A 13698-nucleotide genomic window follows, 5' to 3' on the forward strand; every position below is an offset into this window, starting at 1 on the left:
AGTCGTCGACAGGGAGCCGAAGGGAGGCTGACACTTACGATTCAGATTGGACCTATTGGGCCCGTGAAGTACCTGCTGCGAGTCCCGCAACGGGTAATCGCGCTAAACGGCAATTAACGAGGGAGTGGGACATTTAAGTACACTGCAGATCTTTGTAAGCAAGAGTCTCTATTCAAATATGAAATGTCCTGATCTTGGACAACCAACGTTAAAGAAACGCTACTTTTTTCTTAATAAAACCTGATCACTGTGAAGACGTTGGAGAAAAATATCCTTGCGTTCTTTGTAATCGATCAAAATTATTAAAAATACACTGAGCTACACTGGAGGGAATGATTCCATAAGGGAACACCTGATCCAGGGTCCGCTCTAGGGACATTTGTCCGAGACGCCAAAATTTAGGGGCGCCATTTTGGCTGAAGTGTGAGAAAAATATTGATGTGTTAAATACCCAATTAATAGAAAATTTCTCACATTACGTAGAATTAGCACAGGAAGTTTCTGCGCTTCTCGGCAAAAAAGAAACCCTTATAAGCAATGTACCGAACTTAATTACAAAGTTAAATTTTGCCCCAAATCTTACTATTGCTTTAAGAATATTGCTAACGATACCAATAACCGTAGCAAGTGGCGAAAGGAGTTTCTCCATGTTAAAATTAATTAAGAACTTCTTACGTTCGACTACTACTACAAAAAGTTTGCGGAACTGAAAGTAAGAAAAAAAAGTTTTTTGTGATTTTAGCGTAGTTGATGTTACCTTGTTTTATTTTCAAAATCATGGCTTTTCTATTGTTTGTGCAATAATACACATTTTTAATAGCATTTAAAAATGTAAAAGATTATATGGTTAACAATTTGTGGCTAGCTACAGATATTTCTTAATTAATTTCTACTGTTTTGTACTGCTTGATTATCAATGTTATGTTATATTATATGTTTCTTTCTAAATATAAGCTTTTATTAAAATTTTAATAAAATGATTTGATTTCTATTGGTAATAAAAAATATGTACCCCCTTTATTTAATAAAATATATATATATATATTCTTAAGGGGAAGCAATTTGTCTTTTTGTTTGGGGCGACGCACAGTGGGCGAGAAACCGATCTTTTTGGACAAAAATATGCCGACAACTCAGTTTTTCATCGATTCAATTGGAATTTTTTTTTAAATGTTTGCGAAGGACTATACTTTGATGACGTGCTGCGCGAAAATCGTTAACTGTCACAAGAAATCAAGAATCCTTACCTACAAAACCCAATAACTCCGATACTTCATCCGCCCATACCATAAATTTGCGTGGTCCGAACTTTCTTTAGAAAAGCCGAATCAGTTGTTGCAGTGACTGGATTAAACGCGGTTATTATCACAAGATTGCATAACATTCTTCAGGTAATTACATGTGACAAGAAAGCTGATTCTGTGAAATTCAAAGAATATTGTTCGGAGACGGCTAAATTGTGCAGTAAAATCTATCCGTGGTATAAACTACCTCCATCAGTTCATAAGGTACTGCAACATGGAAGTGAAGTACTTGCTACATTTGAACTGCCAATTGGTTTGTATTCAGAAGAGCCACAACAGGCGAATAATAAAATCTTCAGGAAATTACGAGCTGAAAACTCCCGAATGTGTTACCGCAAAAAGACAAATATAGATATTATACGGCATATGTTATTATCATCCGATCCACTTATAAGCTCTCTAAGAATGAAGGATGGCCAGCACAAGGAAGTTCTTTCTCAATGGTGAGTCTCGTAAGTGCCGAATGTAATTCTATTCAATTGGTAATTCTCAGGGCCAGATTAACAGTTTAAAATTTTGCGGTTTAGGGTTTAGGGTTAAGAAGTGTCGGCAATTCAGCTGGGACATGCAATGGTATGGACGGATGAAGTATCGGAGTTATTGGGTTTTGTAGATAAGGATTCTTGATTTCTTGTGATAGTTAAGGTTTTTCGCGCAGCACGTCTTCAAAGTATAGTCCTTCACGAACATTTAAAAAAAAATTCCAATTGAATCGATGAAAAACTGAGTTGTCGGCAGATTTTTGTCCAAAAAGATCAGTTTCTCGCCCACTGTGCGACGCGACGTAACCGCTAGAGCGGGCGCTGCCTGATCACTAGACTGCGAAGACGTTGGAGAACTTTCAGGATATCCTTGCGTTCTTTATAATCGATCAAAATGATTCAAAATACACTGAACGATACTAGAGGGAACTAACCTGACTGCCTGTGGTCTGTCTGATCAGTCTCCTCGTGACGGTGCAAGGTGTCCTGCCGCCTCTAGCCGTGAATCCTGGATGTAGCGGTAGACCGGTCAAAGGATCGATCGGCTCCAATTCGAGATGCCTCAGATAGGTCAGGTTCTCTCCTCCCGAATTGTTATTATCTGGTTGTTCCCCGTCCTTGGACAAGGGCGGCGAGACTCCGCAGTCTTGAGGCATGCCCGCGTAAAGACTGCTCGTGTTTCGACCGGTTCCTGCTTCGAGCGGATGCCATGTCGCTTCCTGAAATATCACACAATAACAACACCGTCCTCATCAACTCTTCAAGAAAAGATACACAATTCGCCTACTACCTCGAAGCAACGCATACGGTTCTCCTAGAAAGGAAGTCGCAACGTTGATCGACTGAGAAACAAGTATCCCGTGTTTATGTGTATTGGAACTTGAAAGAACTTTCGTCCTTGGTCTTGACCAAGAACTGATTAAGCTTCGCGTGTTTACTATTTAATTACGCGCGCAATTAACGGGAAGCAATCGACATAAGCGGTGAGTCGTCGCCATGGTCGAGAGAGTTGCGAGGTTAACAGAACATGAAGATCTTCAAGAGAACCCCGATCACGAAGAAGACAGCGCAGTAGATCGCCACCATAATCATCGTGGACGACACACGCTCGGTCCAGGACCAAGATCGAACAGAGATTTTTTATTACACCGGAAGAAAGAGGTAGGACCGCGACGCCTGTCACTTTTAACGAGGTCAAAATGCGAATGGATCTTCGCCGGACAACGTTCCGCTTGGCTGAACCCGTAACCAGCTTAACCCTGACCTTCGGCCAGGAAGACCTACGAGCAACGACAAACAGCTGACGCGCGATCGCCCGTCAAACTTCCTCGTCCAACTCTTTAGCCCTCGTCAGTTCCGCGTTCCGTCTGTCAATTTTATTGCTATTGTGATAGCCAGTGGGGCTTTATTCAAAGTGAAAATCGTCTGCACACATTGTGCAACGCGCGAGTAAAAATGACACGTCGCTCTTTCTCTAATACGTCGACTGCCGAGCAAGCATCCCACAATACTCGAATTAATTGCATCATTATGATCATTATAAAAATTTTATATTTATTTCATGGATTTGTTAAAATTATTAAACGAGGAATTGCATTTTTATTTAATCTCTGTTTCGTACAGTTGACTCGGGCAGTTTGTTATTTTGTACAAAAATCCGGAGTCTGATTATCACCGATGTACTAAAATTTGGGAGAAGAAACGAATGTTTATTTGCTTCTAGTATTTTGTAATTGATGCATTTCCAACATTTCATTCGCTTAACCCTTTGCACTCGAATGGTGACTCCGAGGCGTCTTTACATTATTAAATATGTCGGTATCTAATCAATTACTAAACATTCAGGTATTGTATGAGGTATTATACATAGGGAATGGAGATATGTCGGAAGAAATGTTTAATTTCCGAGTTAAAATAACTTCGAGTGCAAAGGGTTAATCTACTCGCTAAGAACGGAATAATTAGACGACAATTTTAGTACTCCGGGTGAAAATGGCCCCAGGCTCTTCCGTCAGAAGGTTCCTCGAACAAAAATAAAAATCCACAACATACACGCGTTCCAACGTCTTACCTAACACATTCAATTTCAAGTTCCGACTCATTCGTTTCTCTAACACGACTTCCACGATCGCCAACACAAATTCAAACAAAGAGAAACCCTACAAAACACGTTTAACTTAAATCTTAAAAAACAAAAGCTTCACTAGTTTCACTAGCTTTCACTAGAAAAGTTCACTATTAGGCAAACTTCCGTGAACGGTACACTCCATAGTTCCATTGCAGGTTCCGAAAACCGTTCTGGATAAACTTCTCACCACTTTTCCGACACAGTTCCATCAATAATGTACGCGACAGAACGGATAAAATCGAGAACCGATCAATCTATCACGATCTACAAATAAACTTGGTGAATTTACCTTGTCCTGCGACAGGGGTAGAGGCAGAGTCATGCAGCCCAGCAGTTCGCTACGTCTGAAACATGAAGAACGAGAGCGGTGCATGAGGATTCTGTATCGAAGCGAGTATATGCATGTATCGGCCGATGCAGCCGCAGCATTCCTTGGTGTGCGGGTGCATCGATACGTGCACACACCTCCATGCTGTCGGTAGCGTAACTATCGTGTTTGTGTTGCACGCACACGGCGAACTTTTCGACTATTTACATAGGCGAAGAGAGAGTACAAGAGTAAAAGGGAGAGAGAGAGAGACGTTGCAAGCGGCGTTGCAGAGACGCGCGGATGTGACGAAGTGCACGTGGCGAACGCGATGCGCATGCTTCGAGGGAATCGATTCCCCTCCTACCGCAAGGGATCCGCGTATACCCCAGAAATTCGTTTCGGATGGACCGTCGGAATCGACGGGAAATTATCCCATCTTTCGAGACACGACCGTCTATCGACCGACCAGTATCGAATCTCGCTTTCAACGTCTCCGGACTTCCGGGATTCTTGTTTGTCGACGACTTCTTTGTTCAGCGTTGCTTCAACGCTACTGCTTATCTCTCTCTCTCTCTCTCTTCAATAGAAACGTTAGATCGCTTCATTAATGTCAAGAACGCGAGTATAGCTCTACGAGTCGCAGTTCTTGACCCCGATATCTCGGACAGCCCCCTCCGTCGCGGAAGCACATTCTCTTCATCTCTTTCCTCATCATCCCTCTCGCAATATTTCAATCGAATTCGTTTCGGTGCTCCGCGTTCCGAGGCTCGCGTGAGATTCATATCTCCGATTAGGGCTAAAAGGGAGCTTTATCTGTGCCTGGAACGATTTGCGATGATGTACCTGGCCGCAGGTGTGAAAAAGAGAAGAGTCCTTGTTCGGAGTGGTACGAGGTTTTTCGCGAGGTTCCCGGAAATTCAACCCCGTCTGCACACGGGCAAATAGAACCCCACCACCACTTCGCGGTAGTATTTCGCGTTTTTCGAGCATGCTCACCTTGCGCGACGATCCCTGTGCCACACCGCGATGTCCAGGGACGTAGGCTTGCTGGCGCAGTGATTGTTGTTCGCTGGACAGGGCAGTATCAAGGTCTCGTGGAACACGGGATTCGGCGTGGCCCTGTGCACCGCGGTCCTCTTCACCACCCCTTCGCCGTTCGGGTTCTTCAGGCTCGCCTTGACGTAAGCGTGGACCGGACCCTCGTACGCCCTCCTCAGGTCCTTGCACCGGATCACTGGGTCGAGAAAGAACGCGGTCAGATGTTGCGAGAGAAGATGAAAAAGGGGGAACTGTCAAGAACCGATGTTCCAGCGGATGCTGACTAATTAGGCGACAGCGATCGAGCTAGCAACGACAAAGAGGGACCACAGAGATCAAGGAGACGAAGAACGGCTCTTCCGCACGAATATCATCACTAGGTCGCAGTACTTCGCATCTTTAGAACGTTCTTCGTCATGGAGATGCCCTTCGAAGAAGCTCGGAGAGGCTGACGCGCGTCGGACCGTTCCTCTGTACGCACTACTCGCACTCGACAGCGTTCGAACAATGCGACGCTGCTCCACTAGTCAGCCCCGGAAGACAAAGCATCCAGGAGGACGAAGAACTCGAGGAACACCAAGGAAGACGAAGAGATTCTCTCTCGCTACTTCCGGGATACAATCGCTGCCGTGTTTGGACCGAGATCGATGACACACGGGTAGAAATTTGGGAAACTCACGACAGCTGAGCAGGATTTGTTGGAATGTGATTTCTTGGAGGAAGGATAGGATTGGTGTGTTTCTTAGGGAACAAGGAATTGTTTACGCTAGTATGTGCACCGCGAAGAATCAATGTTGGTAGGCCTACTAACCGGGAGCCAATTGCCAGGAGGGTCTGTGGGTTACTGGCACAGTCGTGAATCGTGGGGTGCCAACTGAAACACACCCCCTTCTCGCGACACCGGACCGGCGCGGCGCATGCCCTTTCACGCGAGCTTTTCAGGGACGTCTCGGCGCCGCGGAGACCCGTGCGAATTTTCGATCGAGGACCCTGTGTCTTCGGGCCTTCGGACAGATACCGAAAATAACCGTTTCGAACTGTTATGTAAAGGTTCTTGGCCAAACCATTCCGGGGAACATCGCGGAGAACGTTTCCAGGAATTGATAGACTCTACATCCTCATCATGTAAGTGGACACAATCCGGAGAACCGTCGTGGATAGTGTTCCTTCTCGAGAAATTTTATAATTGGTTATATCCTATTTCTCGAGAAATTTAAATCCAGGAAAATTCTTATCAATCTCATTTATTTCATAACATATTTTCGGAAATGAATTTTTAGTTAACTCAAATTGCATATTATACTAATCAATCGCGTACGTATAAGCATATCTACAAGCAGCATATCGATGCCTACGTATGCATGTTTTGCAATGTGATAATTTATAATAATTGTTAGGAATGCGTGTCGATGTCAGGTAATGCACATGGTGCTTTGATGTTCGCTGTACGACACAATGTGATACAATGTTTAGGCGGCAGCGATGAAACTTCGGAAAAATTGACGATCGCGTTAATCGTGATTCTCTGTTCTGCGTGAACAAACAGGCAGTCTACGGTTGAATTCCAAGAACGAAGGTTTAGTTCTTGTGTTCGTTCGTGCATAGTTGGTGTCAAGTTAGTTATTGTTACTATAATTTATTTGTTGTAATTTCTATGTATTTATTATTTATATAATCTGGTTAATCATAATATTTTAGCCTGTCAATATGAATAAGACGTACAAAGATTGCTGGGAATATTTTCGAAAAAATGAAAACAAAGAATCTGCTACCTGCAATCTTTGTGAAAAACAGCTTTCATGCAAAGGATCGGCAACCATAGGTCTTCGTAGGCATCTTGAAGGTGTTCACAGTTTTAAAAGAGTGGAAAGTATGGGTGAACCAAGTACCAGTAGTTCTGGTTTTAAATCCGTCAAACGATTTCGGTATTCGGATGACGATGAAACAATTAATCAATTTATTACACGACCAATTTTGTCAGAAATAATATCGAAATTGGTAGCTGTTGATCGATTTTCATTTAATCGAATCACTAAAAGTGAATTTATAAGACACAGTTTATCGATCAATGGATTTAGTCTCCCCCGTAATCCATCAGATGTAATGCAATTAATGATGGGCTATTATACGCAGAAGAAAGAAGAATTAATTAAAAAAATAAAAACACTAAAGTTAAACAACAAAAAATTCAGCATATCTATTGGTGAATGGACGAGTGTAAACAATAACAGATATATGGTTGTACATATGTATTACAGTAGCAAGGAATCTACCAATCTAGGGTTAATACCAATTCATGGAAGCTGTACAGCTGAGAAAGCTTTAGAACTACTTAATGTAAAACTAAATTCTTTTAGTCTTTCACTACAAGAAGACGTTCTAGCTGTTATAAGTGATGGGGCGCCTGTTACGCAAAAATTTGGACGACTCTCTCCGGCATGTCAACAGCTGTGTTATAATCGTGGGGTACATTTAGCTGTTTTAAAAATATTTTATGTAAAAAAAAATACTGATGATACCCAATCTGGTGATTCGGACGAGAACAATAGATTTTCAGAAAACGAAAATAAGGATTCAGCCGATTCAGATTCCGATGTCGAAACAATAGAAACCTCAAATGTTCAATTACGACCAACAATCAGAGAAACAGTGACAGCAATTCGAAAAATGGTAAAAATATTTAAAAATTCGCCGGTAAATAATGATATTCTACAAAAATATATAGAGGAAGAACAAAATACAAAATTAAAACTCATTTTGGATTGTAAAAGCAGGTGGAACACTATGGAGGCTATGATTAGACGATTTTTGAGAGTACGGAATCCTATTAAAAGAGCACTGTCTGAAATAAATATTGATTACATGTGGAACGATGAATATATTAAAATTGCCGAAATTTTATTAGCAACATTAGAGCCTATAAGAATTACAATAGAAAATCTTAGTAGAGAAGATTCGACATTATTAACTGCTGAAGGTGCTCTTAAATTCTTATTTAAAACTTTAGAAAAACTTAATACTGAATTGAGTAACGAGTTTCTTGTTGTTATTAAAGAAGAAATATCGAAAAGAAGAGACAAGATTGTTGTATCCCTTATGAAATATCTGTATAATCCAGAATCTTTGCAAAAAGATTCAGGAGATACATTTTTCTATTTAACATCCAAGGCAGATATGTATAAAATGGCGAAACAAATTCTAAGCAGGCTTCTCGGAAAATATAACAATGATAATGATTCTTATGAAAATAGTGAAAAACTTTCAGATTCTCAGAATGAGGAACTATCACTGAAAAAACAGTTGGAATTAGAAATTGCTGATAGCCTTAAAGAATTTAGTGTCAAGAGTTTAGCGTCAGAAGAAAATAAATTCCGGACTCTAACGAAGGAATTCCAGATTTTTGAGTCCACTGGGAAAAGGACACCCAATCTGCAGCAACTTTTGGATGTTTTACATACAATAAAGCCAACATCCACACAAAATGAAAGAAATTTTTCTACGGCTACAGATTTTGTTACAAAAAAAAGAAGTGGATTGTCTGATTCTACATTAGACGCATTATGCTTCTTAAGAAGTCATTTCAAAACAAAAGCGTAATGTTTCACTTTATAAAAGTTCGGTTTTAAATAAATAAGTTTATCGGTTATATTAAGCGTCTATTTTTTCCTTGTTTCTAAAGTTATGTACATATTGGACAGGAATAAACATTGAGTTAAAGTTTTTTGCGCTTCCGATAAATATTATTCCAATCAATATTTTTTTATTTTATTAAAAATTCTCGAGAATTCTCTTATTTCTCATTTCTCGAGAAATGAAAAATGTTGAGAAATCAGGATCACTAGTCGTGGAGAACCGAAATTTTAGGGTAGATTACATCCTCATTATTCAAATAGAAACAATTCTGACGAATCTTCATCTTGAAGAAGCGGGAAGACAATTGTTTTCGACTAGAGAACGAGAGACTTGGAGAACTGGTAGGGAAGACTGATTGAATTATTCGAAGGTTTTGTTACCCGATTGCAAAATATGAAAATAATTTTTAGTATGACAACATGCGTTATAATTTTCAATGCCAACACAGATAAAATGAATTTCATTTTCTTTAGATAACTAAAGGTCGAACCTATTGAATTTATGTTCAGATTACGTTTAGAATCATCAAACCTAGAAAAGATCGGCAGAGCAGAATATAGAAAGCAAAACACATGCTCACCTCTGACATGTATCTGATCACCGACAACAGAATACTCGATCTCGATGGATCCATGGCAGTTAGGTCTTGGCGGTTCGCTCTCCGGGCTGAATTTCAAGCATCTTCTGACAGTAGCTACCAACGGCGCTTCGGGCGTGTTGGACACAGAATTAGGAAATGATTTGGAGCTCTGAAAATCATCTGTAACAGTGGATTTCGGACTGTCCAGTTCCCAAGAACCAGCTTTTCTTCCGAGATCCTCATCCTTCCGAGGGCCATCTAGATTGTTGAACAACGGTTTCGCAGCGAACTCGCATTTTTCGTCTAGAGTCGAGTCCAGGTCCGTTTCCAGAGCTAGCTTCTTCACGTTTGGGTTCACAGCTTCCATCAGACCATTTTGAGGAAGTTCGCACTTCACACTGGTCGATGGACTACCACTGGACAATCGTCTTCTGGCTCGTTTCCCCTCGTACATCTTTTCGTTGTCTTTCCGATGACGTTTTCTCCGAATACCGCGTTGCCTCTTCAAGGTAAACTCTCCATCTAGCTCGTCAGGTGGCGAGGTGAACGCCCAGGACATCGGAGAAGGATCCTCTAACAGTTGACTCGCCGAGGATACCGAGCTATCGTTGTGGCACGCCGTCTCGTCCTCGACGATCTCTTCTTGTTCATCGATCGTCTCGTACGTGTGCTCCGACTTCACCATGGTCTCCTCGTCGCGATCACCTTCCAGGACCTTTTTCCTTTCCTCTGCATCACCTAGGAGGATCTCTGCCACCGTCTTACCGGAGAAGTTCAGCTCCTGCTCCCTAATTCAATCATATCGATACAGTTACTTAACAAATTTCGGAATTGTGTTCACAGTTCAATGCATCAGTAGCAATGGGGATGGTCATCGCACAGATATAAGTGTCAATTAGAGTAACGAATTGATTCCGTGAACTGGAAACCTATTCTTTCCCGACTAGCGTTGTGTTTGGCGATTATTAGACTGCGCATTTTATGCATTTATTGGCAAAGTGAACAGGTGCAATTTAAAACAGGAGATAGTTTGAAAGAATTTAACAGTGTCTATTTTTAATTCACAGTCTAACGATTATCAAAGTGGATTAAGTCATGTTTTCATGATAATACGATTTTTTGGAGCTATAGCTGAAACCACTTTCACATTTATAGTAAAATTGAGTAGATGGAATTCAAAATTGTAGTAAAATTTAAAAAATTGAAGATGGCAATATACATATATTTCTGCTCTATTAAAATCATTAAGGGTAGAAATAGCATCCAATTTAATTTCTATTTCTTGCAATTGATGCAGACAATTTTTATTTTGCATAAAGATCCGCAATCTAATAATCACCGACAGACAGAGTTGGGCAGTAATTTAATTACATACTATAATTACAATAAGAAAACGGTTAAATGGTCCTAAAGATAAAAATTAGTGGTTTAAAAGAACAATTACACTGAAAATTTCAAGTAATTGTAATTGGTAGTTGCAATTACTTAACGCCAAAATGGCACTAAAAAAAAGTAACTAGATACCTACTCAATGGAAATGTCTAAAAAGAACAAACAAAAAGCATATGTTATATATTATCCGACTCCAACTTTGAAATGAGGGTCATTTTGAAAAATAATGGTAATCGTTTTTTTGAAATATCAAATAATTAGCTACAAATAAATATTTAATGAATAATAAATATTTCCTAACATATGCTTTTTGTTTGTTGTTTTTAGACATTTCCATTGAGTAGGTATCTAATTACTTTGCGTTTAATAACCACAGCAGTTGAAGAAGCGACGTAAAACAATAAATCAAAAAAAAAAAGTTATCTAATTACTTTTTTTAGAGCCATTTTGGCGTTAAGTAATTGCAACTACCAATTACAATTACTTGTAATTGCAGAAATAAAATTACAGTAATTGGTAAGTAATTGTAATTGTAATTGAAATTACATTTTGCCCAACTCTGCCGTCAGAAACGCGTCCAGAATGGCCGCTGCAAACGACCTTACCTGTTGAGGACTTCCGTCACGGTGTTGTCCATATTTTCGAATTTAGGCAGATCCTGGTCAATAGCCAAGTTCGAGAGTTTCCCGGCCAGCGGTGTTTGGCCGTGACTCTTGGCTTTGAAAGGACTCGCAGCAACCTGCCCGTTCTTGTTATGATAAGGTGTCTTACACCTTGCATGGATCTTCGTGATCCTAGCTAGCTTCGGCAGATAAGTCATCTTCGCACATCCTGGGAATTTAGTCTTCGGCTCTTCGCTCGGCGAGCACAGTAGCTTATTCTTCGCCAGAGGAACCGAGTCAGCCTCCATCACGTCTTCAGGACTGGTAGCCATCGATATTTGTTGAAAGAAATCGGAGACGTGCGACTGCAAGTTCGCTCGAGCTTCGTTCACGATGTTTTGCGGCAGCTCGTTGTCGCTCTGGAAACTTTTCGGCCTGGTCTTCATGAACAACGCGGGATCCGTTGGCAGCGTGAACGCTGTCGAACATTTGCCAACGGTTCCTCCGGGGAACAAAGTCAGCGGACCGATGTCAGTGTCGACCCGAGGCGTGCTCTGATAAAAGCTCTCCGTGACCGATGACTTCTCCGGCTGGCGTGACATCGACTGACGCTTGTTAGGACGCAAAGTAGGCTTCGTGGCCTGCAACAAGATATTCATGTCAAAAGTCTCTTTCCAACGACCCTGCAACATCGACGATTCGCTCGCGAAATTTGACAGTGAGGTCACCATTTGTTGGTACACTCTTCCACGGACTCTACTTCATCCTTCACCTTTATTTCACCCTTGAACTTTATTTCATCCCCGAACTTGTATTCGCTGATTCTTCAGAGTCCGACCTAGATGTATACACGGTGTCCCACGTAACACTTTTCACCATTTTTCAAGTATACTTGCGGTAATCTGAGAAAATAATATTAGGTTGTCCCAAAGGTTTCTTTCGTAATCTGTTCCCTTAATGTTGCTAAATAAACACTAACAACGCGATAATCTTTATGATAATGTTTTAGTACTTCCTAATATGAATTTGCATTATCCGCATGAATCGAGAACCAACTTTTGGGACAACCTAATATTTATTTGGCAATATTAAAGAAACTTTTGGGACAACCTAATACCTAAAAAAATCGTGAAAAGTGTTAGGTGGGACACCCTGTATACTATTCCTCGCGAATCGTAATTCTCACTAGTACTCACGTTGCGAACTGATGTTGTACACAGTTCTTCCTTAACTCAAGGGAGTTCTTACTCTTACCTTCAGAGAGTTCTTCAACATTAACGTTGCTCTCAAAGAAATTGAAAAATATAGTAGAACCTCGATTACCCGAGCTAATCGGTGGAACATGATTGTTAACTGAATTCCGCAGTAGATCTTTAACGCTTGGAAGGCTCACCACTTTCATAACTAGACTGCGGACTTTCATGCAAAATAAAACTTTTTTGCCGGAACTACAACAAACCGGAGTGAAATGAAAGTTTATTTTCTCACTTCTCATTTTTGTATTGAATGTAGGATTTCCCGATTTCAATTCGATCTTCGCGATGGAGTTGAATAATCGATAGAACACCGACTAGCTTGCACAAAACTAGGGGATTCCCGGCTGTCGTCTCCTCGATCACGCTTGTTTTTCGACATATGCGCTATTCGCATGTTCTTCAGCGTGCGCATGTTTTTCGTAAATGCATAAAATCCGCTGTCTATTTATATTACTCGTATATTTATATACATTTTAGTTAATCGCGAGAAATTGAATAATTGGGTGATGATTGTCGAGGGGCAGGGCCCGCTCTTAGGGCAGGTAACCCGGACATTTGTCCGGGGCGCCATTTTGGCTGTAAGTGTGAGAAAAATATCGATGTGTTAAATACCCAATTAACAGAAAATTTGCTTTTATTAAAATTTAAGTAAAATTATCTGATTTTTATTGAAAATAAAAAATATATGTACCTTTATTTAAAAAATATATATATATTCTTAAGGGTTGGCAATTTTCTTTTTGTCCGGGGCGACGTAACCGCTAGGGCGCGGGCGCTGCGAGGGGTTAAATCGAACTATCTCTTTGTTGAGAGTATTCAGACAATAAAGGATTCATGTCCGGATAATCGAAGTTCTACATTATGCAAATTCTATCATCTAGCCATGTTAGCCGCGAAATCGTCAAAAACATCGACCTCTTGAAGGATCGAAGAGATCCAACGTATTGATCGGTGGTTTTCCAGTTTCGATCGT

General features: G+C 40.7%; 1 protein-coding gene across 6 annotated transcripts in view; it reads right to left on the reverse strand.

Annotated features, from left to right (window-relative positions):
- The window catches only part of LOC143213225 (uncharacterized), a 32775-nt gene that overhangs the window by 8654 nt on the left and 10423 nt on the right, over positions 1-13698 (reverse strand). For all 6 annotated transcript variants that reach the window (XM_076432862.1, XM_076432870.1, XM_076432880.1 and 3 more), the window contains exons 3-7: positions 11473-12110; positions 9476-10263; positions 5221-5458; positions 4204-4258; positions 2221-2505 (exon numbers count right to left, since the gene is read on the reverse strand). In XM_076432862.1, coding sequence (XP_076288977.1) covers positions 2221-2505; positions 4204-4258; positions 5221-5458; positions 9476-10263; positions 11473-12110 — 2004 coding nt within the window. The remainder of the gene's footprint in view (positions 1-2220; positions 2506-4203; positions 4259-5220; positions 5459-9475; positions 10264-11472; positions 12111-13698) is intronic.

This window comes from Lasioglossum baleicum, chromosome 1 (genome assembly GCF_051020765.1).
Source record: "Lasioglossum baleicum chromosome 1, iyLasBale1, whole genome shotgun sequence".
In the NCBI taxonomy this organism is placed as follows: Eukaryota; Metazoa; Arthropoda; class Insecta; order Hymenoptera; family Halictidae; genus Lasioglossum; species Lasioglossum baleicum.